The sequence below is a fragment of the Zeugodacus cucurbitae genome, chromosome 2, assembly GCF_028554725.1.
Source record: "Zeugodacus cucurbitae isolate PBARC_wt_2022May chromosome 2, idZeuCucr1.2, whole genome shotgun sequence".
Lineage (NCBI taxonomy): Eukaryota > Metazoa > Arthropoda > Insecta > Diptera > Tephritidae > Zeugodacus > Zeugodacus cucurbitae.
The window spans coordinates 57155873-57179813 of NC_071667.1; the positions used below are offsets into that span (position 1 = coordinate 57155873).

Consider the following 23941-nt stretch of genomic DNA (forward strand, 5'->3'; position numbering starts at 1 on the left):
CATTCAAGCGCTATGAAAATACTATAACTCATGCATTGAAGTGACAAAACAACTCTCAATTTGTAAACAAACGGTCGGCAGTCACTCAATCTTTACGCCGTTTAGCCCTCGTCTCTGTACCCTCATATTTTGCAAGTATTTCTTTTCGGTTAATATTTTGAAATATATTGTCTCAGCATTGACTTCTTGCTTACAGATTATTTGTACGTGCGCATATTATTGAGCGAGCGTCACAGTTTTTTGTGCAATTGCCCGCGGGCAACTTGCGGCTCTTGAACACTGCGTTAACGATGTTTAACGGTGTTTTTGTAATAATGTTACTAAATTGTTCATCATCATTTGCTATGGCCGCAACGTGCAACTCAAGCCGATTAGCAAACATTACCTTAACACATTAACTTGACAGAATGCAGACTTAAGGCGGGTTTACACGTCAATCGAATTATATTGTTCACTGCCTCAATGGTAATTTTCACTATGCAATTGTGTAATTTGTTTAATAATTATTTTCCGAATTTTTGTTGGAAATATAATTCGAGTTGTTAACTAAATAATAAAAATAACGACAAACGAAGAAATTGAGATTTAAATTGTATACTCTTCAGCAATGATGATTGCTATTACGAGCTGCGGAGCTAAATAGAGAAGGTACAATCTTCTATAAGAGTGTACAGCAGCTGGCGTACGCCAATGATATCGATATCATCGAAAGCAACAACCGTATAAGGAAGCGAAGCGAATGGGTCTGGTGGTGAGTGAGGACAAGACGAAGTATCTCCTGTCAACAAGCAACAGTCGGCGCATTCGCTTCTTGGCCCCCACGTCACTGTTGACAGTCATAACTTCGAAGTCGTATTCCTGGGAACCAGCATCAACAACACCAACAATGTCAGCCTCGAAATCCAGCGTAGATTCACTCTTGCCAACAGGTGCTACTTTGGACTGAGTAGCCAATTGAAAAGTAAAGTCCTCTCTCGATGAACCAAAATCCAACTCTACAAGTCGCTTATCATTCCGTCCTGCTTTATGGTGAAGAAACGTGGACGATGAGACGACACTAGGAGTTTTCGAGAGGAAAATTTTACCGCAGACGATGGAACGATGAGCTGTACGAGTTATACGACGACATTGACATAGTTCAGCGAATAAAAAGACAGCGGCTACGCTGGCTAGGTCATGTTGTCCGAATGAACGAAAACACTCCAGCTTTGAAAGTGTTCGATGCAGTACCCGCCGGAGGAAGCCGAGAAAGAGGAAGGCCTCCACTCCGTTGGAGGAACCATGTGGAGAGCGACCTTGTTAAACTTGGGATCTCCAACTGGCGCCGAACTGCGAGGGAAATAGAGGAGGGGCGCGTTATCGTCGATTCGGCTATAACCGGCTAAACGGTTTCTACGCCAATTACATACTTGCATACTCTGCAGTATTAAGGATTCTAATTTCGATAGCACAAAAAGGGATCTCTGTGCTACAAGGGGTAAATTTGTCCTATAAATATTTATGTAAAACAACGTTGAGCGCTACCATCAGCTCCGTCACAATAGAGAAGAATTTCTCTGAGCCGTTCGATACCAAACGAGGTTTCAAACAATGCGACACTTAATCAGCGACTTCTTTGATCGAATGCTTGAGCAGATAATTCGCGATGCACATCTTAATCGTACTTACAATATCTTTTCCAAGTGTCATCAGTTATTGTTGACGTGTTAACAGAGTCGGACGCATCAAGAGGGCCAAAGAAGCGAGGACAAGTTGAAATACCTCCTGTCATCAAGCAAAGAATCTTAACGGCTGGGAAGGCACGTCAATGTTGCCAGTAACAACTTCGAGGTTTGTCTACCTAGGATTCCCAGAATCACTAGATGGAATTACGAGCTATATAAGCTTTTTCCAAATGGAAGACAATATTCCAGCTCGAAAATTTACGATTCGGTGCCCCCTGATAGCGGACGAATAAAAGGACGACCCAAACTCAGATGGTTAGATGGCTGTAGACCTGACGAAATAAATATTTCACATCATCAGTAATATAATGGTTCAGTATATTCAGCCCTTGAAAATATATCATTAAGTTATTCTAACAGAGATCATATGACAACGATTTTGGGTTCAAACCCTTGCTGAGACAACTCATTATAGTATTAATTTTTCCCACATCAACGAGTTCATTTATAAATTCTGTGTCTCTATATCTTTCAGACTATGCTGAATATTGAATGCTATGGAATCAAAGGAAAATTAAAAATCACGTGTGAACGAATGATTAGTAATGATTTTTAAGGGGCACTCCTAGTGTAAAATTTAAAAAAAAAATCAATTTTTTTTGTTTCATTATTTTGTTTCGGTAGATTACACGTTTAAAATAACATACTAAAATTTCAAATCGATATCTCAAATAGTTTTCGAGTTATAGCAATTTAAAGAGTAACCGCTCGGTAACAGTGAAAACGATCATTTTATCTTTAAACGCGTTTTTCTCGAAACAGCATTTTCCGAATTTGCTGCAGGATTACTCAAATACAAATGATCCGATCACTATCGAATTTTTTTTACATATTCTATATATAGTTCTCCGTACAATGGACTATCGATTTTTGATCTGATCAAAAAATCAAATTTTGGGTTAAATTCAAGTTTTTTTTTTAAAACGCCGCCATATTGTCAATTTTTGATTTTTCTTTTTTATCGTAGGTCATTGTACAGATAATATTATCTAGTTTAAGGAGAATTTTATTTTTTTAGATTTCATCCACGAAGAAGGCCGGAATCACTGCAGCAGTGAAGGACCTTTTTTTCGCGACGTTGTAGATCGACTATAAGTTAAAGAATATTTAGTTTTTTTCTTCAAAAATTTCACTGTATATTCTTGAAACATGTATAAATATATTCTTAAAATTTTGAAATAATTGATAAAGTATTTTTTTTAATAAAAAATCGCAAAAATCACCTTTTTTTAGGCCATTACACTAGGCGTGCCCCTTAATGATCAATTACATAGAAGCCGAAGTAAAGCTGAGAAGATTAAATTGGCATCTTTCATCTAAAAATATGCTTTTCGGAATAGATTACCTTGAATCTGAAAAATAATTACCGAAGAATACCATTCTAAACTGTTGGATCAGTTCGAAATGATCAATTTTCTTGACACAGGCTGAGTTACCAGCTGAGTTACATATATGAAATGTAAGTAGTAGATATAAAAGCCTATGGAAAATTTTGAAGGAGTACGATGGAACTCGTGCCATTAGTGCCAGCAAAGTTAAAACAAATACTAAATATTTTCAATAATGCATTTTTCACGTCATGTCTTAAGAGCTTTTGTGTTAAACTTACATTAAAATTGAATCAAGTTATAATATATAGACAAACTAAACCAAATATTTATTTCTAATTATCCATACTATATATGTATATGTACGTTTGTGCGTTTTAGGGAATATTGGTTACATAATATTACAATTAACTCACCTTAAGTGTGTTTGATAGTTTGCCGGCTCTGGCGATGGCTGTACCAAATGTAGATGGTGCAATGGCAAGCGAGGAGGATTCACGCACAGATATGTTACACAGCACAAACAGTAGTAACGGCAATAAGGTTAGTAGACGTTTACGCACCATTTTTGTATTATTTAATTTTTTTGTTTTCTGCTTTTTTTGTTGTTATTTGATTTTTAAGTTTTAGCAATTTCACTTGAACACTTTGGTATGGTTTAAATATTTGAAATTTCGTAATTTTTTGTCACAAAGTTTTGTAGAAGATAGCACTTTATTTTTATTGTTTTTCAAGCTAAGTTTTTAAATGTAAATAAAATAAAAAATTTGAAAATATTTAATGGGATTATTTAAGAAAATCTTTAAATAGTACCCGTTAAATGAAACTAAAAAAGTTTTTTTTTCGCTCAGTCAAATGTTTTAGTTTCTCTCCTCCAAGCATCAGCAATTGTGAATTCCTTAACTTGTATAAAATTTTTCTACAATTGCGTTTCGAATATATCGGAGTTAATTTCGGCAGCTGCCAAAAAATTTAGAATCATTTACAGTTAATCACCAGCGCTTATTAAATCAGACCAACAGCTGCAGCTGAGCTCAAACACTTATTACTTAATAAACAATGTTATTGAAGGCTTTACGCGCTTCCTAGCAGAAGGTTACTACGCATAAAATATGTATTTCCACGTGAGTATATGTATTGGTTGAAGTTTTTGCTTTTACGATTTTCGGCAGGAAAACAAGCATAATTCATTAACCTTACTTTAGCAGCGCCGTTGTAATTTTAATTTATGGCGATTTTCGCTACAAAGTAAATACACTAAATTCGCGACCTTCTTTTCACACTACAATGGTAGCAATTTACACAACAACTTCATACAATATGCCATGTACTCGTACATATGTACATACCAGCAAGTAACTGATTTGTATTACAATTCTGCGGCTTAATGTGTTAATAAGGTTTAGGCCTGAAAATTACAGGTGTCACTTCCGCCAACTGAAATTGCGTGCGTTAATTGAGTTTTAATGCGTTCTCTGCTTAATTCAATGCGAATTTAAACTGTTCAATGACGGCCCTCAAGTGACTGCAATAAAAAGTGCTGAAAGCTACTGTTTTACTAAAGGAAAAAATCATAAAATAAATCATTAAAACTAACTAACCAGAAGTTCTTCAAAAAATAATCGATATGCATAAGTAAATACTCATCAGTACAACACAGTTTAAATATTTACTTAACTAGTACTGACTTTCAGTGCATCCGTGTATGTCAAAATAAAAGACTTCTGACACGAACTCGTTTAAAATGTGTGAAAAAAGATCTTCGTAGTGCTGCGTAAGATATTTTTAGTTAATAACTGATAAAGATATAATCATCATTAAGATTTATTAACGAAAATAAATAACTGAATAATGACATCGGTAGCCCGAACACTAAAGAGCGGAAGAGAGAGAGAGAGAGAGAGCAAATGACCAGAAAAATCAATATCTATTTATAAATACTGCTTTAAGCGCATTATTTTAATTTACTTTGCTTGATTTGCATTTGAATCTTTTATTTACTTCGTTATTTCTTTGATTTTACTTTTATTTGCCGCGAGTTTGTACAATTTTTTATACCCAACGTTCAAAATCATGAAGGTTGTTATTTGAATTATGTACTTTAATTAATTGATTAAAAGGAACATTTCAACATAATTATTCTGAATTCTATACCATAATAAATACAATTTTATTGATTATTATTATTTAAACGATCTGATGGACTTACATAAGTCGATTACAAGCGGTGGAATTGGCCTAAGTAGTGAAAAATTTTGGAAAAATTAAAATCATATTTATTTGATATTTTTAATAATAATAATAATTTTTAGAATATTGCGAAACCTTTGTTGGTCAAAAATATGAGTCAATGCATCGATTTGGCACTTTTTTATACTCTCGCAACAAAGTTGCTAGCAACAAAGTTGCTAAGAGAGTATTATAGTTTTGTTCACATAACGGTTGTTTGTAACACCCAAAACTAAACGAGTTAGATATAGGGTTACATATACCAAAGTGATCAGGGTGAAAAATGGAGTTCAAATTCGAATGTCTGTCTCTCCGTCCGTCCGTCCGTCTGTGCAAGCTGTAACTTGAGTAAAAATTAAGATATCTTAATGAAACTTGGAACACTTATTTCTTGGCACCATAGGAAGGTTGCTTATGAAAATGAGCAAAATCGGACCACTGCCACGCCCACAAAATGGCGAAAACCGAAAACACATAAATTGACATAACTAAGACATAAACAAAGCTATGGAAATAAAATTTGATATGAAGGATCACACTATTTGGATGTAATTTTTTTGGGGAGGTGGGCGTGGCCCTGCCCCCAAATAGGTTTTTTGTACATATCTCGGAAACCAAAGAGCTATATAAACCAAACTTTCTGCAGTCTTTTTTTTAGTCACTTCTTAATACAGTTCAAAAATTAAAGAAATCGGATAATAACCACGCCCACCTCCCATACAAAGGTTTGGTTGAAAAGTACTAAAAGTGGTTTAACTCACCAACGAATAACGTCAGAAACACTAAATTTCACATAAGAATTGGCAGATGGAAGCTGCACTCAGATTTTTTTACAAAATGGAAAATGGGCGTGGCGTCGCCCACTTATGGGTCAAAAACCATATCTCAGGAACTACTCGACCGATTACAATGAAACTTGGTTTCTAATAATTTCCTTACATCCCAATGATATGTTGTGAAAATAGGCCAAATCGCTTCACAACCACGCCTACTTCCCATATACCAGAACTTTGAAGACGATCTGAATCGGTTATTTTACAATATATAAAGTAAGCACTAGTGAAGATATCGGTGCAGAACTTTGCACAAATACTATGTTTATAGTGTGGCAGCTCCATTATAAAAATCGGCGAAATCGGACCATAGGTTTTTAAGGCCCATATATCGAACACGAGGACCTCGGTGCTTCTAACCTAATATTATGGTTTCCAACTTTCAATGGACTTTATACAATATATATGACGAATATGTGGGTCAAATTTACATTAAATTACTACCACATTAATGGTTAAAAGTATTTAAATAAAACCTTCTCCTGTAAAGTTTGGTTTTTGTCGCTTACGCTAAAATGGCGGTAAAGGCTCGATATGTTCAAAACGATTTATTTGTTTTTTTTTTGCGGTCGTGGTGTCAACATCAAAGTGTCTAATTCTATGGAGGAGAGTTTCAAAACTTGATATTTATAGATGAGGAAACATTAAATTTAGATAGATCATAAGTATTGGAGGGATCTTCGGCACCCTCGCCATACTTACTATAAACGCATGGCATTACTACAAGGCGGTGGATCTCTAATGATGTGGGCTGCTCTTAGCGCCAAAGAGAAGTCTCCCATTTGCCTTATCCCGAGTCGTATGAAAGCAAAATATATATGGAATTGCTGGACAGTGAATTTATCACGTTTGCTGAGGCATATCAAGGCGACAACTGGGTGTACCAGCAGCATAACGCGCTTATCCACGTCGAAGGGTATACTAAAGCTTTTTTTTTATCTCACGTAATATTTCCTAACTTCGGTGTCCGTCATTAAGTCTAGATTTGAATTCAATAGAGGATTTATGGGGCATACTTTCCGCAACATTTTCTAGATGTGGCTCAGGCGTTCGATAAAGTATGGCATGACGGGCTTTTATATAAGATTAAAAAAAGCTTACCACTCGAAATGCATAAAACCTTGGAGTCTTATTTAAAAAATAGAAAGTTTACTGTCAAAGTAGGAGACTTCATATCTGAAGAACTACCAATAAGAGCTAGTGTACCGAAAGGCAGTGTTTTAGGGCCAACTCTTCCCATAATATATACAGCAGACCTTCCAACAGCTAGTAATGTTTTGACATCAACTTTTGCGGATGGCACAGCTTTAGTGAGCCGAAACTAATGCCCAATTATAGCATCAAGAGTATTAGAAGAGCAAATGATTTTTGTTGAAGAATGGCTAGCCAACTGGCGTTTTATGTAAATGAACAAAAGTGCAAGCATGTTACATTTTGCCTAAGACCAAAAACGTGCCCGGCAGTTAAAATGAACAATATTTTAGTACCCCAAGCGACTGAAGTAACATATCTTGGTATTCGCTTGGATAGAAGGCTCACGTAAAATAACCTGCATGAAGATAAGAGCTACAAACTTAAATTGGCTTCTAAACAAAAATTCAAAACTTAGCCTAGACAACAAAGTTCTTTTTTATAACGCGGTCATAAAGCCGATTTGGATGTACGGCATTCAACTCTGGGGTATAGCCTGTGCTACCAATATCGATATAATTCAGAGATTCCAATAAAAAATGCTTAGAACAATCACGTGGTATTCTCATGGTAAAGAAAGAAGTAGAAAACAGCAAAAACAAATATTTATCCAAACTCCGAGATCACCCAAACCCATTGGCTAACGGTTTAGTACATTCTTGTAATCAATCACGTCTAAAAAAAAGATATATGCCAGCACACTGAAACGCAACGTTTCAGTTTGATACTAGGAAATAATCCCTTCGTGAATACAAATCACGGCAGTAATTAATATATGGCTGCACTCGAATTTGACACTCCCTTACTTCTTTTCTTACATCGCTAACGACTGTCGCATTGTGTTTTCATGTAGCGCCAATAAACCAATAACCCACTTCCTTTATTCGCTGTCAAAGATGTTTAAAAGCTAAAGAGCCTAGTCAATATATATATATATATACATCCATACATATACACCAGTGTGTATATATTACCATATCAACTTGTTGCCTACACCTTGCTGGCGCTCAGCTGTAACAATGAACGCTCGTTCAGATGAAAGCGATACCAGCGATACCAACAGCTGAAGCGATTGGCAAGCAAAGCGAGAATTCGGCCAACGAAGCCGACTGCCATTGGAAATATTTGCACTTTCAACGAAAGCGCTGACGCTGGCGCTCAAGTTTGCTGCAGCGTCAGCAGAGCACTTCACTTAAGCATTGCCTTCGGCTACTCTGTAGCTGCTGCGCACGCCCACCAAGCGACTGTTACAACACAATCGATTACACTGTTTACAAAAATATCTCACACAAACACATATGTACATCCTTATATACATGTATATATGTGTATATATATGTGTGCATAAATAAATATCTGCGCAACTTCAAACGGATCTGCCGGATTTTTGTCTGTGTTTCTTTCTTGCTTTCCACGTCTTCTTTAACATTGCTTTCGTCATCTCTTCCTTGTATCACTTGTATCGCTTGTGTTGCTGTGAGCCAGTTGTTGTTGTATTGTTTTTGTTATCACAAGCATTTAGTAATCTGTTTGCGCTGCTCTTGTTGCCTTCGTAATTGTATAGCGTGAAAAATCTCGTTTGCAAACCAGCTTCACTTCATGGTTGCACTGTGACGCCGCCATGGCATTAGAGTTCATGGGGAAGGCGACGACATACAGCTAAATGCAGTTGACCACCAAGCGCACAAACATACTTACACAAACATATAGACGAGTTTATGTGAACAGGTGTATATGCACTTGAGTTATTGTTTTAATTGATTGCGGTGTTTTTGATTATAGAAAATCAATTTTAAAGGAAAATTAATGAAATTTTAGGATTTTCTTCATTTTTCATTTTTCGTTTTTTATTTAAATCTTCTGGCCAACAATTTGAGCTATGTAACCCTTTCTGAATGCAATTATCCAATTGCAATGTGATGTCGTAAGTCCGAACGAAAGAGTTCAGCAACGAACTCGATTTTTTCCATTTCACTACATCGTACGATTACTGTTATTGCATTACTCATCCCATTAATGAAATGACAGAAATGCATTTAGTGAAGCGAAACTGATGCACTCAGCACTCGATGGACAGGAGTTGTGTAATGTAACGGTAGTTCATAAAAATTGAATAGATGTATATATGTACATACATGAACACATATAGTATCTCTCTATGAATGAATATACTTGTATTGTAGTGAGAGAAATATTAAAAAAAAATGCATTTTGAAAAAAATATTTTTATCAAAAATTTCAAAAATATTTTTTTTTTTATTTACAAAAAATTATGATTATGAACAAAAATTAAAAAAAAAATAGAAATTAAAAATAAAAAAATTTCAAAATATAACAAGAAAAAACGTTAACTTCGGCTGTACCGAAGCTAATATACCCTTCACAGGTACATTTCTGTTAGTAACTATGTGTTTAAGCAAATCTAAAGACGTAAGAAAAAGTAAGTAAGTAAAAAGGAAAACATTTTACTAATTCTTTTTAGCCGCGTTGTTTGCTAGAAACATTAAGGTTATATAGATAACCGATCTGAACAATTTCTTCGGAGATTATATTATTACCTTAAGCAGTAATCCATGTCAAATTTCGTGAAGATACCACGTCAAATGCGAAAATTTTCCATACAAGCCCTTGATTCCGATCGTTCAGTTTGTATGGCAGCTATATGCTATAGTGAACCGATCTGAACAATTTTTTCGGAGATTAAATCAGTTTTATGAAGAATAACTCACACCAAATTTCGTGAAGATATGTAGTAAAATGCGGAAGTTTTCCATACAAGCCCTTGATTCCGATCGTTCAGTTTGTATGGCAGCTATGAGATATAGTGGTACGATATCGGCAGTTGAGCAGCTTCTTGAAGAGAAAATAACATCTGCAAAATTTCAAAACGATATCTTAAAAACTGAAGGACTAGTTCGTATATATACAGACAGACAGACATGACTAAATCGACTCAGTTCAACATACTGATCATTTATATATATATTTTTTATAGGGCCTTCGATCATCAGCTGACCACACCAAAATAAAAGGGAAGCGCAATGCGTCACTTTTGTATGATCCCATATGCTTGTGCGCATAACGGTCAGCGGCGTGCGCTTGAATGTGTAAATTTTGTTTTTAAATAAAAGAGCGAAATCGTTAATTATGTAACAGTTATTTCTTTTGTGCATATGGTCAGCGATTAGATTGTGCGGGCATAGTTAAAAGTTATAAAGGGAGATATGTAAATGTGATTTTTATTTTTTATAAATTTCTTGTTTTCATTTGTTGGTGATTTTTTTTAAATTTTTTTGTTCAAAAATAAAACAAGATTTAAAAAATAAAAAAAAAAATAAAAAAATAAACATGTTATTGTAGATAAATAAGCAATTTATCATTTATACGAATTTCATAATAAGCTCAATTTGTCAAGTTGTGGGTGGGGCGCGTAATCAGGGATTTGCCAGTTTGTTTATGTCAAAATTTGCAAATTCATTTTTAAATAAAAATTGTTACGTAATTGACTCTTAGTTTTTCTTAATGTGGTGTTAATAATAATGTTTTATCACACACGTGGACTTCGATCAAACTATACTAGTATATAGTGCAATTATAGGCGTAATAAAATTCTGTTAGATAAATGATGATAGTAAAATTGAAAGTTAAGATATTTATATCTTGATATTTATAATTATAGCTTCCAAAAATTATAATAATTTTAGGAAATAAATCGTTTTAAAATGAAGTAAGTAAGATAAATGATCATTTATTCGTGAGGCTGTAAAATAGCATAGGTCGAATTTGAAGTGAAGCTCAAAGACTACTACCAATATTTTAGAAACATTATCAGGTCTTTTTGTAAGAATGTGTGCGAAAAATTTATCTTTTTCTGTTTTTTTTTCACTAACTGGGTCTAATAATATAATATTACAACTTTGCTTCCGCCGTTTTCCAATAGATGTCTCTAGGGTCAAGTACTGGTCGATTAAATCGTTTTATATCGATCTTGGACATTTGTGTCAACATTAACCCAACAAAATATTTGTAGAGATCTGTTTGCTTCCCAAACTTATTCTCAACCAAAAAAAATGTCACTTTTTGAGCCGAATTCTCGACATTTGCACGGAATACGCGGAAGCAAAGTTGTTGACCTAATATTTTTTATTCTTTAAAAAATATTCATAGTACTTTAAATTTTTGCCTTAGAAGCCAAATTAATTGATCAATCAAAATTTTGATTGAGACCCCAAACAGATGTTATACATTTTAGTTTTTGCTTTTCATAAGTAGTTGGTAAGTTTCATCTTTTGATTGTTATTTTTAGCAGTGACATCTAACGCCATGTAGCGTGAACAACAACTCGCAGATAATGAACGTATATTTTTTTTTCAACTCGATTAAAATTCAATTAAAAATCAATGTCGATTTTTATATTGTATGGTAAATCGAGCTTAATCAGCGTTTTAATCGAGCAGAGGCCGGTTAATTGATCAATTAGTCCTGTGTGAAAAGACGATAATGAAAATATTCACAAAGATCTTGAAGTCCCTATGATAAAGAGGGAGCTAGAGGACAGCAGAAATAAATATATGTATTTAAATTCTTCATAACTTCGTGAACATCGAAACACATTAGCTAATGCCTTGGTACATACCTGCAATCAAACACGTTTGAAAAGAAGAGATCTACCAGCCTACTAGAGAGCAATGTTATACCAAACTAACTCAACCACATTCTTGAGGGTGCATGGATTTAATACTTATTATTAGCAGATTCAATAAATAAAGTAATATTAAAAAAAAAAAAATTATGTCATACTATTGCAATAAAACACCAACTTAACGGTTTTTGCTCCATTATATCTGTACATTTCCTTTTTAATCTAGATTCTAGACAAATAAACAAATTTACTTTTGGAGTATATTTTATTTTTTTCTAACGCCAACGATGCTATTATTTCTAATTTAGTTAAGTTAACTACGCGAATCCGATTTTTGGCGTGTCATTACAGTATAGCGGTCAATGTCAATTACTATAAAGCGGATTTAAGCTTGAACTAGAAGTTATTTCATAAAATTTAAATTTGATTGCGGAGTGTGAAGCCATTTTTGAATGAACTATTGAGGTTTATGATTATTTTTTTCGTATATTAAACGGCATTATAACTTTGATCGTATGTCTATCAGAAAAAATCAATAAAATCGAAAAAAAATCAATACAAAAAGTTTGAAATTTTATATTAGAATCAGTTTATACAAAAACTAAATTCGTTTCTTGATTAAAATGTCAATGGAACACTTTTTTTCTACTTAAGAAAGTGGAAGTAGTCTAAGTCTCGAAGCAAAAAAAAAAAAAAAAAAATAAAAATAGAAAATATCGCATTCTTTATTTTCTTTCTAATTATTTTTTTTTACTTTTGGTACATTTGCAATAATTGATAGATAAATCGATTTTTGTAGTTTTAATATTTAAAATATTTATAAAAGCCAATTTACACAGCACACATTTCACTTAAAAAATGTAAAGAGATCAGGATACTCTAAAATGTATGCTACCTCTTCTTCATCTTTCATTTGATTAATATTTTACTTTAAAAATTTAATTTATTGGAAAAATAAAGTTCTTGCCGATTAGACAAGGTCTAAAAAGATTTCCGCAATCTATTAGAATATAAACATATTTTGCAACAATAAATTTTCTTCAGGAATATGATAGTTGTCGGAATCAGAATTGAAGCCGATTCGCTTGAAGATCGAATCATAAATTTTTATACGGTTTTGATATCTGAAACAAACCAAGAGAAGCATTGACAAATTCGGAATATTCGGAATATTCCGTTCGATTTACCAATAAGATACTTTGACAATGTGGTTTGAAATATTGCGAATTTGCCAAATTCATCTAAGGTTTTTTCCGCAACACTCGGTGTGCGTTGGCAGACGCCGCCCCTGCGTTTTCACACGAAATCATAACAGATACACAAAAAATGCTTTTCAATGACAATGACAGCTTATTTGGCGCACCATTAAGACGCTTTTAAAAATATTGTTTTCAATATTTTTCTACAAAAAATTATTATTTTGACCCACATGTGTCACAGCAAGCAAGTCTGCCCGCAATTATGCAACAAAAATGCGTTTGCACACTTTTTTTGGCGGTAAAAGCGCAAGGAAGTAACGGTAAATAAGTAAGTAAGTATAAAAAAAAAAAATAAAAAAAGAGAAATACAAGAAAAAACACAAGCAAACGCCGAAAAATCCTCCACACTGATAAGCCACAAGCTCACTAGCGCACGCATGCGCAGATCAACAAAGCCTTTGTAGCCTTGTGCGCGCGTAACACACATTTGGGCGGCCGCGTTGATTTTATTTGAATTTTTTGTTTTGTATTTTTTTTGTATTTTTTTTTTTGTTTTTTTGTATTTTTTTTTTGTTTTTTTTTTAATTTTTTGTTTTTGTATTTTTTTAATTTTTTTTTTCATTTCTTTTTCATTGCGTTTTTCTTTTTTGCTGAAGTTCAAGTTTGCTGCGCAAGTCTTTCGTTTTTCTCGGTCGCACCAACAACAACAATAAAAATAAATAAAATAATTTCAATAATTCCGCCTACTAGCGCGCAAGTAGCGCTACACTTTTACTATAATGGTGTACTTCGCAAGCATTGCGGGCTCTTTTCTTTTGCTTTCTTTGTGCGAGAAATCGGAAATTCGTTATTACACTCAAAATCGCACGCACCGTTTATTTCTCTAGCTTTTTGCATGAATTTCCGTAAAATTTATTTTAAATCTTTTTTTGTTGTTTTTTGGATTTTTTATTTTTTTTTTTTAATTTTTTTTTTTGTATCTTTGTATTTCAACAAATCACGTTTCGCCGCTTACATTTTTACATTCGCACAGTTATATTTTTCGTCAGCTTTGCGTTACGCCGCTTGAACGTTGCTTGTATGTGCTTTACCTTTGGCAGTCACCGTCGAACTGAGGCTGTGTGACTGCTCATTTATGCGTCAAATTGTTGTTGATATCGGCTGTTCGCGCGATCGAAGCTCAAATGGACAAGTGCGCGCGGTTACACTCGCAGTCAGCGAGCGAAATATTTTAATAAAATTAATATAAACAAAACGTGCAGACGACAAGCGAGATATACATGGTATATACAAATGTATATATATGTATGTGCTTTTGTGCTCATCAAAGTAGGCAATATACATATACTGACAGCGAGCGGATCTGTAGCAAAAATGTAGCGGCCGCACATTTTCACAAGCATCCAAGAAGCGCATAAAAATGTTTTTTTTTTTTTTTATATGAAAAGCGCTTAAAATAGTTATGCTGCAAATGAACAGTTAATTGTAGAAAATTAAATTATTAAATTATGTTGAAAAACGGTAAATTTAGTTATTGGTCTTTTAACTAGTTTTTATGCATTTTCATAAGCGCACAGAATCTGACCAAGACCTCATTGTGATTTTTTTTTTATTTTTATTATTAACGATCGCAACTTGTTTATAACTGTTTTTTAATATTCTACAAACACTACAAAAACAAAAAAAAAATAAAATCATGTGAATCCTTGATCTATTACGAAACCCTTTCAATGAACTTGACTGCCTAACAAATTGCTCGCGGCTAAGAAAAACATCGCTTAAAGCAACAACAACAATTGTTTCTTTAACTTTAGTCCGCCGCTGCTTAACGGTATGCGCATGCAAAAGTTGTGCAGAAAAACGCAAATTAGCATAACAATTGACATAAATATAGCAAAAAAGTAAAACGCGCTCGTTGCAAAGAATATAATTAAGTCGGCAAAAAGCAATGCAGCAGCGCTGCTAGCAAGCGCTGCGACGCTTAGCAAGGCTATGACTTATGTAATGAGTTCAAATGTTTATTAGCGTAGCTGTTTATGCGTAAAATAAACAATAAACTTAATAAGTTTAAAGAATTATGTTTGCAATTAACAAATAAATACAATAAAGAGTGTTAAGATGAATGATAAAATAACTGTATGTGTACTTATGAATGAATTTGTGAATAAAATCTTATTAAATTTAAACATTTAGATTTTTTAGTGCAGTTGTGCAACTAATTTATGATAATTATATTTAGAATTAGTAACAATAAAAAATTATTTAATAAAAAACAATAAAAAAAAACATTTTTTTATTTTTTTTAAATAAAAATTAAAAAAAAAAATATTTTTTTTTTTATTTTTGGGAAATATTTTTTTTTACATTTGGAAATAATTTATTTAATATTTTTTTATTTTCCAAAAGTAAAAAATGTATTTTTTTTATTTTTAAAATAATAAAATTCATTTTTTTTTTAAATAAAAAATGTATTTTTTTTTATTTCTTATTAAATTTTAATTAAATTTTGTAAAGATATATATATATATTTTTTTATAACATCTTTTATTTTTTACATATATAATAAAAACAAAAAGGGGAAGGCTAAGTTCGGGTGTAACCAAACATTTTGTACTCTCGCAATTTATTGATGTAATTCTATTAATATAACACAATTTGACCCACCTATACGGCATAAAGTCCAATAGAAAAACGAAAATCATCATATATAGTATATGAGGTAATTCCCGAACCGATTTCACTCATTTTCACCAACATACATTATTTTCAAGACTATATATTCACTTAATTTGGCTAAGATATTTAACATGTTAACCGTTTTATAAGCTATTAAGCCCATCGTATTTTTGAAAATATTATAATTAGCTATATGAGAGCTCGAGGAAGTTATGACCCGATTTTAACCATTTCTGATACAGAGACACACTATTAGAAGAAAACAATTTCCTCTGAATTACATTAAATTATCTCAGAGATTTACCCATATTTTCGGTTAAAATTTACCCTTAGGCGCTGAGTTCAACATAATCGCTATCTGGGGCCTTGAAAAATCGACAATTTTTTTTCACAAGTGAAGCCAGAGATGATATGCTCTATTTGTGTAAAGTTTCATTCCGCTATCTTCATTGGTTCCTTATGTATACATTATAAATAGAAGGAATCAGATGGACTTCAAAATTAAGTTACATGGGAAGTAGTCGTGGTTGTGAACCGATTTCGCCCATTTCCCAGCCGTGTCAAGAAAATACTATGTACTGGATTTCATTGATATTGGTCGAGTAGTTTCTGAGATACGGTGTTTGACCCATAATTAGGCAACGCCACGCCCATTTTCCTTTTTTTAAATCAGAGTGCAGGTTTTTTCTGTAAAATGTAGTGTTTCTGACGTTTAGTGAGTTAACTGACTTTTAGTAAATTTCAACATAACCTTTGTATGGGAGGTGGGTGTGTTTATTATCTTATTTCAACTATTTACATTATGTGTCGGGGAATTAATTGCAGTTAGTTTTATTTATATAACTTTAGTAGTTGACGAGATATGTCCACAAAATAACAGCAAATTCTCTTATAAGAATTAAGGAGTTAAGTGATTAGAACCAGAAGAACTATGGACATAGTAATATTCTAAAAAAATTCAAAGTAAACGCTAATAAATCACATTACATTCTCCCAAAGTTAAATTTCAAGAGTTATTACAGGAGTCTCGCTATACGAGAATGGAGAAAAGGCTTAAACGGAAGGAAAATATAATTTGAGTCTATACCAATGGGTCCAAAATGAACTGCGGAGTAGGCACAGGGGTATACTCCGATGATCGTAATATTTCGCTCTCCATCCGCCTACCGAATTTGGCTAGCTATCTATCCAAGCGGATGTATTGGGCATAGAGAAGGCTTGTGAAGCTCTATTGACTAACTACGAGAAGATGAATAATGCAACAATATACACAGATAGTCAGGCGGTTTCTTCGCCTTGTCGTCGCCAGCAGTTCATAACTGCTCAAGAAGGCATTGAGCTCCCTAGAAGGCAAATTGTAATTTGACTTGATCTGAGTTCCCGGCCACAGGAACATTTTCGGTAACGAAAAAGCAGATGAGCTGGCAAAGGCAGGAGCGTTCAGAACGGAGCTCGACTCAGGTCTTATTAAATAGTTCCAGGAATAGTATTTTCAGACTTACAGCTACTATAACGGAGCATTGGCCATTTGGAGAACATGCAGTGAAAATGGGCATGCCTCACAATAACATTTGCCGCGGCTGTGAACTAGAAGGGAATAAGGAACAATTTTCCGCTTTTTTTGTGAATGTCCAGCCATCTTGCAGATCCTACACAGGACACTGGTAACCCATCTGGCATCAAACCTTGTTTGGATGTCTACATAAAGCACATCGAACATAAGTAGCTTCATCGAAAAAACAAAATGGTTCGAACGAAAAGATGAAACGTAATAGCAGTAACATAAAGCTCTACGATTAGTGCATCAAAATGGTGTTAATTGAGCCACCTGCCTACCTATCTAATTGCTGCAGATCTGAATTAATAACATAAATAAAATATTTATTAGAAAATAAACAAAATTAAATATGTAAATAATAAATTTTAAATATATTTTTTCTTTTCTATAAAAATGTTTTTTTTTTAATATAATAAAAAATCATTAATTTCTATGCAAAACCACGAAAATAAAAATTAATAATATGAAAAAAAAAAATTAATAAAAAATAAAAAAAAAATATTTAATAAAAAATAAATAATATATAAATAATAAATACATATTATTTTTAAAACATATTATTTTACTTTTATTTAAAAATCTGTTAAATTTGCTATTGAATTTTTGATTGTTTTTGCAAATAATATTTGTATGCAGCTGCAAGCTTTCTACTTAAATATTTTGCTTAATTGATGTTAACCGGTCAGCAGCTGTTGGCTCTTGAAATTAAAATAACTCCGTAACCACAAAAATGCTGTAGAGAAACTACGAAAAATTAATTACAATACACAAAATAAAAAAACATTTAAAAATTTAAATTCTTTTAATAATTAAATCTTTTAATTTTAGTTAAAAAATTTACTTTATTGATTGCATTTAAAATAGTAAGTATGTGTTTCAACACGGTGTACATAAAGTTAATGACAGAGAGCGCCAGTTGAGACTAATACAAAGTACTTGAAATTTACGTGCTTACAATATGACATTACACTATAGGCTTAAGATTATAATTAATTTAATAAAATTGTTTGCTTTTTAAGCTTCTTTTAAATACTGCTAACATAGCCTGCTGACAAACCTAATAAACGTTTGCACTGTACACAGTACACTACAAATGGAGGAATGTTCAGAGTGAACACAATTTTTTTTTAATAAATAAAGTTAACACTTTTTATTTGGTAATTACAATGGCAATGCATTGTGCCTCGCACACACACACACGTTGTTACGGCCATTCATCGTTTGTTACACACGCACGCTCGTCGTGTACCGTATGAAATGCTAAACCGTTACCTTCAGGCTTATGCCAAGACGGCAGTAAAACGGTGCGCCAAAATGTTCTACAAAGTAAGTTGAAATAACAGTGTTTTTTTTTTTTTGAATATTTAGCGAGGTTTTTCACAATAACTGCCATTACTTACCGTCCACGCACCAAACCCAAAAATAATTTCCAATTTTTACGCGCACCAAAATTATATGGATTAACGTAAATTGTGTTTTCTTCAAGTAAGCGTTCGGTTTCCTCTTGATTTATTAGCGCCTCAATACTAGTTTCACCGCGTGTTATCAATTTGGCATGCCAGATGGTGAGTGCACCCAACGCTAGTACAGCGGTTACATTCGTAGCGGTCATAAATATTATGGCACGCCGCCTGCCCATCGTATATGTGCCATCGTCTGAGGTAGGCGGTGTAGGCAGTGCATGTTTGGCAGGCAACAATATGTCATCATCGTACTCATGTGCATGAGTCTGCAAATGCAATGGGAATTTAACGGTGTGCAAACATAAAATATACATAAAATTCCTTTTCTTACCACTGGTATGATGTGGCCACTCAAATTGAATTTCACTGGTTGGCCTTCTAAAGGCTCCAACTCGGTCCAACTATCGCTATGATCAAGCCACAAATGCTTATAGCCAATTTCGAAGCCACAAATTATCAGGAATAGACAACCGATAGTGGTGTAGGCCATATAAAGGAAGAAGTAGCGATGATTGAAGAAGCCTACGCAATTATTTAGCCACGCTGGAAGAAATTTGTACTTTTGAAAATCACAACGGACGTAGCAAAATGATGGAATGACTATATAACACTCAGGAATACATACGGCAGTGATGATCCATTTTCAGCACACATTTGTTACAAATGGAGCAATGGTGTGTACGTGGCGCTTTCGGTAAATGACATTTTTTACAAATCTTGCGCACCTCGAAGGAACCATCGCTCTAGTATCGCAAAGCTTTAATAATATCACTTCTTTTACAATAATTTTTAACTTACAAATTTCGGCGGCTGTCCGGGTGGCGTAATTACACCCATTACATAGTGGAAAGTGACATTAAGCAGTAGCCAATTGCCAATAATCAATAAGAACACAGTAGCTTTGGGGCTTTTCTCCCACCAAAAGGGCAAACCAATCCAATAGGCAATCACAACTACAGCAATTGTCAAGCCCGCGACAGCGAATATGAAAAACTACACAAAATAAATTAATATATGTACATATATCATTTGAGATGTTAACTCAAACTCACTGGTCCCAATAAATGTGTGTAGTTGTCGACGAACCAGAACATTGGTTCCAAACATGTATCTGAATCGAAATCTGTGATTAGTCGGCGAAACCATACCTTTGCATAGCTCCAACGTGCACGATATCTAGTGCTGTAAACACGATATGAACATTTGTTTATGCATTTCATTTAAATACATTAACTACTTACAATAATTTTTTTAACTTGTCACTATAGCGCCAATTAATACGCGTCATTTTTGCGATATAACACCAGAATTTGAAAGTTTAATTGTATCGAGAATTTATTTATTCTAGCTCAGTTCAACATAGCAAATTTATTGCAATTTCCGTTATCATAAACAATAAACAGCTGGTTTGCAATAGACTGGTACACATAGGGTAAATTGGAAAATATTGAAACTCAAATGGTTATTTATCCAAAGTTTTTAATTATTTCAAGAAATATGAATGCACATAACAAATTTTCAGTTAAGTACTTATTTTTTTGATATTCATTACTTATTAAAAGTAAAACTAATTTATAAAATCGCCATTGACAAATGGGCAACACTTAAATGAGGTGAGTTATTCAAACAGTGATTTTAACAAGTGTTCATGTGTATTAAATAATTAAAGTAAATAATGTATAGAAAATCATGCAATTTTCTTCGAAAATTTAGTAAAAATATACACCTTTATATGTTAGTTAAATTTATTTATGTATTTAGAAGAATGCACTGAATTGCAACTATTTTTTCACAAGCACGCCGACATATATTTATGGTGAATAAAATGTGACCCCACAGTAAGAAGAAGAAATGCAAAAATGAAAACAGTAAAGAATTTTTATAGAATCGCTAGTGCAAAATATTGGTAAATAAAAATATTTGTATTTGAGAAATTATCGGGAATCAATGTAAATGGATCAACAAGCAGCTACAGGTAAAACACTTATTATAAATTAGCGAAGTATTTCTCAGAACAAATATATTCAAACCAACTAACAATTTGCATTGCGTTGTTATTTCATTTAGGAACATCGTATACGGATGGTGCGATAGGTAATCAATCCACTGAACTGACTGCGACACATTTAAATGCAAGTGTTGAAACTGTGCCGCCAAGTGAAGGTAGTGATGTTGGGGCCTCTGTTGAATCTACGCCGAAACCCCTACTAGAGAGCAGTGTTCAAGCAGATGCAACAGATATAGGAAATGTTGATGAAGAGCCGTCCGTTATAAGTGCAAGAAATGAAGCAGTACCAGAAAACATCTCCGTTGCACAGCCAGGTACAGGGTGTGCATTGCAACCAACAGATGCTTCTACAATACCCACTGCAATAAATACTGAGGCTAATCCTTCAAACTATGACGAAAATACGCCAGAAGAAGGCGTGCAATTAATGGACAATAACCTAACGTCAGGTGCAGTAGCAGCCAATATGGAGATTGAAGTTGATCAGCTACAAAACACTAATGGTCAACCACAAATTGAAGCAGATGGCATCTCACTTGAAGAGCTTGCACAAAATAACAATGAGAACGAAGATGAAAATAATGAAGACATACGTTTTGATCCCTCACCGCTAATTGAACCACTCTTGGAAGATGATGAAATGGGCGAACAAGGCGTGGACGATGACGATGATGATGACCAGCCAATAGGTGATTATGAGGGTGAAGATAACTTAATGCTGGAGGACATTTCGGATGATGCTTCAACTTCCCCAGATGCTGTTTTTGATGGTGCTGTGGTACTATTAATTTATAACATTCGATAACTAAAACTTTCTTTCATTGCAGATGACCAAATGCGCGCTGCCTTTAGTGAAATGCTTGTGCAAAATAGACGCGGTGGTGAAAACTTTATGCAACGTCTGCGCAGCGCTTTCTTTACAATGGAACATAATCGGGAGCGTCGACGCCATGAAACGGAAACCAACGAAGTGGAAGTTGAAGAACCCGAACCTGAAAATCCTGTAAGCTTTGACACCAGCCTACCAGCTGAGCATTCATATTTGGGCGAGAATATGGACCGCGTGTCGGGTGTGCATTATTTGGAAGTTGGGCAACAATACAATTTAATGCTTTTCATGCATCAGCACATACTATTTCCTGGTGAAGTGCTGCCCTTTATGATCTCCGGTTCGATCATCGAATCTGATATGAGCGCACAAAATGGTTTGCTCTTTGGCGTTTGCTTCCCCACGCTCTGCAACAGCGAGGAGATAGACGATAACTTTTATGGCGTCACTTGTCAAATCTATGAAAAGGGTACCGATGAACGTGGCAACACTTTGATCAAATCGCGCGCATTACAACGTTTTGTTACCAAAGGAAGTCAAGTGACGGGGTAATTTAGTGTTATAATGTACTTAATATTGTGTTTTTTCACTGGCCCTTTTTGTTTTGCAGTCCACTGTCATTTATAGCCGCCCATCCACAATTCAAGGTCTACGGCAAAGTTAGAATACTTCCTGAAATCTATTTACGCGAACCACTTCAATGCATTGATATGGGTTCACTGAATCGATTTCGTGATATAAATTCCATGCGCGAAACCTATAAACGTTATCAAGCAGCCACAACAGCTTGGCCGGCACATATTTACGACTACTACAGCATTACGGCCATTGTGGAAAAGGCGCGTTCACAATTGGCACAGCACAAAATCGACACAATGCCCACTGATCCAACCCAATTGTCATTTTGGTTGGTACGCAATCTGCATCTGTCCGATAGTCTAATGAAGACCATATTTCTGACCGATTCGGTTAATATACGTATGAAACTCATATCGGACACATTTACGGATGTGAGTTGCGTGAGATCGCTTGTTTCTATATAGTAATCATATTTCTTTTAACTTTTACATAGGATTCGGTTTTTACTTGTCGTTATTGTGGCAATCGCATAGCAAACTGTCAACAACTATTCGCAATGTCAAAGCATGGCGTGCAAACGCAGTATTGCAATTCGGGTATGATTTGAAGAATTAATATATAATTTTATAAATTTTTATAATATTTTGTTTTAATAATCATTGCAGCTGGTTATATACATGAAACAAATACTGTCTATCAACTATTACCGGACGCAATTACATATAGTGGACAGCCATCCGCAAAATTCAGCTGGTTTCCTGGGTAAGTTGACTGAGCTGCTTAATATTTATTAATAATTTAAACTAAAATCTCAATTTGTTTACAGTTATGAATGGCATATTATTGTCTGCAAAATTTGCTCACGTCACATTGGCTGGAAATTCAAAGCGCTCGAACCGAATTTAGTGCCGAAATCATTCTTTGGCATTTCCAGCTCCAGCGTACGCATTAGCTCACCAACACCGGAAAACACCAATTCACGCGCAGCAGTTTTTCAAAGCTTGATGAGATTAGTGCGCCGCGAAATGCAATGAATTTGGAGAGCGGTGAAGCGTTTAAATTGCAATTGCCATTGTTGCGGCATGAGGCGTGTGAATAGAGCCCCGCAGCCGCAGGAAAATGAACTAAATGTTATAGATTTGGTGTGACCCTATGTGCTTAGTGATGTGCGGCATTTGGTTTGCCAAATAATTAAAGAAAAGTAAAACGTTTCACCCGGCATTATATATAATTTTCTATATACATACATATTTAAGCGGTGCTAATGTTCGTATAGAATTAAAAATTATACTGATCGACAAATTTGGTGACTCGTGTAGTGCGACAACACATCAGCAACTTCATATTGACAACTTTTTTGATTATTATAAACAAGAGTGTGTGCAAAACGGATTTTACTTGAATTAATTTTTGAAGAAAAATTGAATTATTTATTGAAATATGTTTGCTTTATATGTACATATGTGCTGTTATATGCATATTAAAAAAGTCAGTGCGAATATTGCGACATGTTGAGCAAGATTTTGTTGGAATGACAATTTTTGCTAACCTAAAAACTACGATGATTTGTTGAGGGCGTGACAGAGTATCATTTTCAAAGCCACAACGATTTGTTTTTATTTATTGTAAAACTAATATATTTTCTTTTCAAATCCATAACTACGACTATTTGAAAAGTTTCT

General features: G+C 34.0%; 3 protein-coding genes across 3 annotated transcripts in view; 1 reads left to right on the plus strand and 2 right to left on the minus strand.

Annotated features, from left to right (window-relative positions):
* The window catches only part of LOC105209531 (carboxylic ester hydrolase), a 34640-nt gene extending 20371 nt beyond the window's left edge, over positions 1-14269 (minus strand). Inside the window, exons 1-2 of the mRNA XM_011179954.3 lie at positions 14162-14269; positions 3469-3787 (exon numbers count right to left, since the gene is read on the minus strand). Coding sequence (XP_011178256.2) covers positions 3469-3618 — 150 coding nt within the window. The 5' untranslated portion in view covers positions 3619-3787; positions 14162-14269. The remainder of the gene's footprint in view (positions 1-3468; positions 3788-14161) is intronic.
* A 3944-nt stretch (positions 14270-18213) lies between these two features.
* On the minus strand, positions 18214-20401 carry LOC105209539 (palmitoyltransferase ZDHHC16A). Its single transcript, XM_011179973.3, has 7 exons — positions 20085-20401; positions 19896-20025; positions 19642-19836; positions 19469-19586; positions 19175-19386; positions 18781-19109; positions 18214-18699 (listed from the first exon to the last, which is right to left on the minus strand). The coding sequence occupies exons 1-7, from the start codon at positions 20129-20131 to the stop codon at positions 18585-18587; spliced, it is 1146 nt and encodes a 381-aa protein (XP_011178275.1). The 5' UTR covers positions 20132-20401; the 3' UTR covers positions 18214-18584.
* A 256-nt stretch (positions 20402-20657) lies between these two features.
* LOC105209540 (protein cereblon) lies at positions 20658-23927 on the plus strand. The gene is made up of 7 exons (XM_011179975.3): positions 20658-20818; positions 20911-21621; positions 21679-22228; positions 22291-22690; positions 22753-22855; positions 22925-23021; positions 23086-23927. Exons 1-7 carry the CDS (start codon positions 20797-20799, stop codon positions 23291-23293), a joined length of 2091 nt encoding a protein of 696 aa, XP_011178277.2. The 5' UTR covers positions 20658-20796; the 3' UTR covers positions 23294-23927.
* The last annotated feature ends 14 nt before the right edge of the window (positions 23928-23941 follow it).

What these genes read in the sequence shown, in the direction of transcription:
- LOC105209539 (XM_011179973.3), bottom strand. Translation starts at nt 20,131, where the DNA reads ATGACGCGTATTAATTGGCGCTATAGTGACAAGTTAAAAAAATTATT. An exon ending in GTGGCCACATCATACCAGTG is followed by an intron (nt 19,110 to 19,174) that starts GTAAGAAAAGGA and finishes TTGCATTTGCAG; the next exon opens with ACTCATGCACATGAGTACGA. An exon ending in TTGGGTTTGGTGCGTGGACG is followed by an intron (nt 18,700 to 18,780) that starts GTAAGTAATGGC and finishes CTTACTTTGTAG; the next exon opens with AACATTTTGGCGCACCGTTT.
- LOC105209540 (XM_011179975.3), top strand. Translation starts at nt 20,797, where the DNA reads ATGGATCAACAAGCAGCTACAG. An exon ending in GGATCAACAAGCAGCTACAG is followed by an intron (nt 20,819 to 20,910) that starts GTAAAACACTTA and finishes TATTTCATTTAG; the next exon opens with GAACATCGTATACGGATGGT. An exon ending in AAATTCAGCTGGTTTCCTGG is followed by an intron (nt 23,022 to 23,085) that starts GTAAGTTGACTG and finishes ATTTGTTTACAG; the next exon opens with TTATGAATGGCATATTATTG.